The following is a 4,546-nucleotide window of genomic DNA, read 5'->3' as shown; positions in this document are numbered from 1 at the left end:
GGGGGGGGGGGGGGAGATTGCAAGCAAAGGCGACACTCTCCGCGCAATCGCTTGCGGCGAGTCGGATTAATAACAGCGAAACAATCCGGCAGTCGCGCGAGGCTGCGTCACCGCCATCGTTTCTCGATGACAGATGGTCATCAGCGGCTGTCGGATAGCCGCGAGGGTCGCGCGAGCAGCTGGGTCATCTCGATGTGATTAATTTACCCTTCGATCCGCCGCTTTTATCACCGTCGCCTTGGCCTTTCGACACGTTTGAAAGGATGTTAGTGGGCCGATTCTCTAACCCATGATCGGGATTGCTATAATCGAGGCGATTTTCGATGGCTGCGTCTACTTGGCTGTCCTTGCCGCTCCAGCTCGCCTAGGACCTCAGGATCCTTGACATCAGAAGATCTGCGAGACGTTTCCTAGGTTGCATTCCAAAACGTTCTTTTTGAGGAAATTTTACTCGATACTCTGGAGTATATATAACGTGAATTAAAGATATTGAGTAAAATTTTCCTCAAAAAGGACGATTTGGAATGCAACCCTAATCTCTGGAAAGTTCATTTCAGAATAGATCTTCTGATGTCAACGGTCCTGAGACCACGATTGTTAATTGCATGGCCCGTTGGGCAAGCTGTGGCCTTATACTCGAAAAATATCGCATGCGATATTTCTTTGAAAAATTATAATTCATGTTACGTATATACTATAGTTTTTCTTCGAATGTTGTATGCGATATTTTTCAAGAATACGGAGCGGCAAGGAGAAGTAAGTATCCCTCGAAAATTGTCTCGATTGTACAAGTAATTCCGAATTTAACTTTATAACGACGATTATCACCAGTATGATATGCCGTTGCGCAACTTTTCCACCATGGCTATGTTTCAAGATTACTGACAGCGCCGAAAATCTATGGTACACGTGACGTGAACTGTAGCTTTCCAACGCTGACAGTGAATATTGAAACGCAGGTCATGTGTTACAGCTGCGCGACGATAACATAACGATGTCGACGTCAAAAGTTACGGAATCGCCCTGCAGGGGTGCTATCGAGGACACGGATGCTACGTTCGGCATGGACACTAAACGGGATAATTCCGTTTTCCCTAGGAAGCACAACAGGAATCTAGGGAACAGCTGGGCCATTCCGATCGGAGTCCGTTCCGAACAAGTCCGCAGTAGCACTCCTGGTTCGCTCAAAAAGTCGATCGGGCCCCGTCGATTAAGTAGCCGCAGGCTAACGACGACGAGGAGTTTGTTCGGGGAATAAAAACGCTGCTGTAAATTATACAACTTGTCCCGATACGTTACCGAGGAGACGCCTGAAAGTTCAGCCGGCGTCGCTTTCTTCACACACGAGCGATCGCGCTCTTTCGCGCGTTGCTTCGCCTCGCAATAAAACCGGCCAATTGGGCGAGGTGTGCAACGCGACACTGAGCTGAACTATTTTCGGGGAAGACGTTATTTTCGACGGGTGCGCGCCGGGCGTAAAGTTCGGTCAGCGTGGAAAATCGTAAATCGAAAGTCACGCGGAGCGTGCCGGGCAAAATTAAGTTTACGTATTCGCGTTACAGCGCGCCACGGCGTAGCCGACGCTGGTCTTTCGGACTGCCGACACGTAATCGCCGGCCGGCGTAAACGTGTGTCGACCTCCGTTCGCGAATTTACCATCGCGACGCGACGCGACGGCGAATTTCCCGCTCGCGACACGGCGCGACGAAAATCAGAGATTATTGTTGTCTTTCTTTCTTTCGTCGGATTTCACAAAAAAATAGCATCTTATTTTCAGCGGATATCCTCTTACAAGTAAACCTATCCAAAGTTATACTCCGATTTTTTCTAATTTGGCACAAATGTAAAAGTACAAAAAATATTAATATTTTTTTCATTTTGGTTCACTTTAAGTTTCACGGACAGTTTATAGTTTTTTAATCTTTTCATTCCTATTATCAACAAAAAAGTATAAAAAATAAAATTGAATACAAGATAAATAAGTTAAATAATTTTAACAAAATCGGCATAGCTGAGACACGAACTATTCTAAATTTTTTCAGCCGAGATTCCAACTGAAATATTTCAAATCTATGCTAAATTAGTCAAAAATAGTTCGAATCTCGGCCAAACTGAGAAATTATTTGTATAAATAATTTTTTTCAACTTTTTACATATTTTGTTTAAACATTTTATTATTTATATAAATAATTTTATATTTGACTTCATATTCATAATTAGCAAGTAAAAAACGCCTGTATCTTGTATTCAATTTTATTTTTTATGCATTTTTGTTGATGATAGGAGTGAGAACATTAAAAAGCTATAAACTGTGAAACTCAAAATGGGCCAAAATAAAAAAATATGACCTAAATATTTTTTACTTCTACATTTGTGCCAAATTAGAAAGAAATCGGAGTGTATCTTTTGGGTAGGTTTACTTGTTAGTATGTAGTCTTAACAGGATTTTTCCGAAACCAAAAAGAGAATATTCTAAGCACAATATTCTCCACCCTTTACTGGCCAAATTAATTTCTCATTTGAAAAGTAGGTTTAATTCTAACGGTACAATTTATTCCTCTGACTCTAATGATGTCATAAATTTCTTCTTTCACTTTCTTTCGTCGAAATAGATGTCGAATGGAATAGTGAGACTGAAAGTAGGATCAAAATTTGGACGCGGGATATTCATTAAAAATAAGATGATATTTTTTTGGACATCCACAATATCTGTTGTTGTGCGGCAATTATGCATTTCGTAATCTGACTATCTTGCAATCTCAAGTTTTTCTCGCGAATTCGAGCGAGATATCGCTGCTGCGATTTATCCGTGGGACTCGCTCGACATGCTGTTGAACTTTGCAGGCGCATTTGTCGCGCTCGTTTGAAGCTCGAGCGCCCCTCTCGATCGCTCGTGAATAATCGCGTCGAGTAATCGACACTTAGCAAAGAGCACCGGCGCAAGTTTATCGCGGATGACGCAGTCATCGTTGCAAAAGTGCATTATCGATCTCGGCAATTAGTTGCGTGCCATTGCCGCGACGTAGGATTCACGCACGTCGACAATGTTGCCCGAAAAACGAATGCGGACCCCGCTGAAATTCGCATGTTCGTTAAAGTTCCCGTTGGCGTGCGCGATTTGCGCTCTCGTTGGGAGCAAAAATCGCCCGGATCGTATCGAGGAAGAGAGGAAGACGGAGCTGGCTTACCGCACTGGTTCTCATCCTCGCCGTTGCGGCAGTCGGGCACTCCGTTGCAGCGCTTGTCGATGCTCAGGCAGATGCCGTCCAAACACCGATACTGATCCCCGCTACAGGTGGTCACTGCGAGAACAACGACAATAGCGTTAGAGGATGAACGTAAGAACTCGCTCGCGGAATTCGCACAAGTCCATCTCAATGGATGTGAGTGACGGACAATCCTCCGTCTCGAGACGATATTTTTTATCTTATTAATACGAGAAAAGAAAAATTATTAGTTTTCTTGGATTTGAACATCGACCCTTACAATCCGAGTAGCCACTACAGCGGCGCGATTCGAGGCACAGTGTAGTCTAAAACAATAAAAGCCACGCGGAAACCGTGATAATTATCAGATTTCAATTTTTTAAGTTTCAGAAGCACAATGAGGTTATTTTTAGTCCAATACAAATTTTATTCTTTTTTCTCCAAATTATACGTTGATATCATATTTAGACGTGTCGTAACTAAAAATTTCGTATTTCGTTTTACTGAACAAATTTATGGAATGACGAAAAGATATTATTTTATGTAAGAAACTAAATGTATTTAAATGTGTGATAACAAATCTTATTTATTTCAAGCAAGAATCAGTGTGTGAAAGCAAGAGAGGGAGATTTCTTCTTTGAAAACTGAAGTCACAAATATTTTCAATAAAGAAGTTTATACAATAAGGTTTCTGCATCGTTTTTCGAATTTCAAACCACCGTGTAGTTTGGGTGTGGTAAGGGTATCAAATTTTTTGCCAATCTCTACTCTTTGACATGTATACGAAAGAGTTCTAGTTAAAAGACTTGAAGAGTCGGCCAAAAAACCACCTAGATTGTAAGTATTAAAGGGAGTACGTTAATAGTCGTGATTATATACGGTAAAACGATTATAATTTTCCAACAAAATTGCTCGCAACTTAATTATCGCGATCATGGAGGAAAACACAAGAGACACGCGCGAAAAGAGTTCGGCATGTAGTAGAAAAAGAAAGAAACAATATACCATTGCAATTATACTCGTCGGAATGATCGTGACAATCGTTCCGTCCATCGCATCTTGCGTTTTTGCTGACGCACGAGCCGTCGTCACACTCGAATTCGTCCGCTCGACATTGTGCTGTTGAAAAGAGAGGAAAAAAGAACGAAAATAAAATAAAAATACACATAAATAATAACAAGCAGAAAAGTGGATAAACTGATAAAGAAATGCGCGGAACAAATACCCGTTATTGCCGATGGCGGAAAAACGGTGACGCGCGTTGATTCGGCAAAAGAGTTTCTATTTTCCATCGGAACAAAAAAAAGAGAGGGAAAGAGAGAGAGAGAGAGAGAGAGAGA

At 41.8% G+C, this 4,546-nt stretch overlaps 1 protein-coding gene across 34 annotated transcripts in view; it reads right to left on the bottom strand.

Annotated features, from left to right (window-relative positions):
• Positions 1-4,546, bottom strand: part of LOC116840670 (basement membrane-specific heparan sulfate proteoglycan core protein-like) — a 240,321-nt gene that overhangs the window by 59,545 nt on the left and 176,230 nt on the right. For 31 of the 34 annotated variants that reach the window (XM_032807672.1, XM_032807673.1, XM_032807675.1 and 28 more), the window contains 2 exons: positions 4,212-4,325; positions 3,189-3,302 (listed from right to left, as the gene is read on the bottom strand). In XM_032807672.1, the coding sequence (XP_032663563.1) occupies positions 3,189-3,302; positions 4,212-4,325 (228 nt within the window). The remainder of the gene's footprint in view (positions 1-3,188; positions 3,303-4,211; positions 4,326-4,546) is intronic. The other 3 variants (XM_032807679.1, XM_032807704.1, XM_032807692.1) reach the window with 1 other exon arrangement.

Source organism: Odontomachus brunneus, unplaced genomic scaffold (assembly GCF_010583005.1).
Source record: "Odontomachus brunneus isolate Ranch 3 - 2012 unplaced genomic scaffold, Obru_v1 Obru_scaffold_011, whole genome shotgun sequence".
NCBI lineage: Eukaryota > Metazoa > Arthropoda > Insecta > Hymenoptera > Formicidae > Odontomachus > Odontomachus brunneus.
This window is presented reverse-complemented; position numbering and strand designations above follow the sequence as displayed.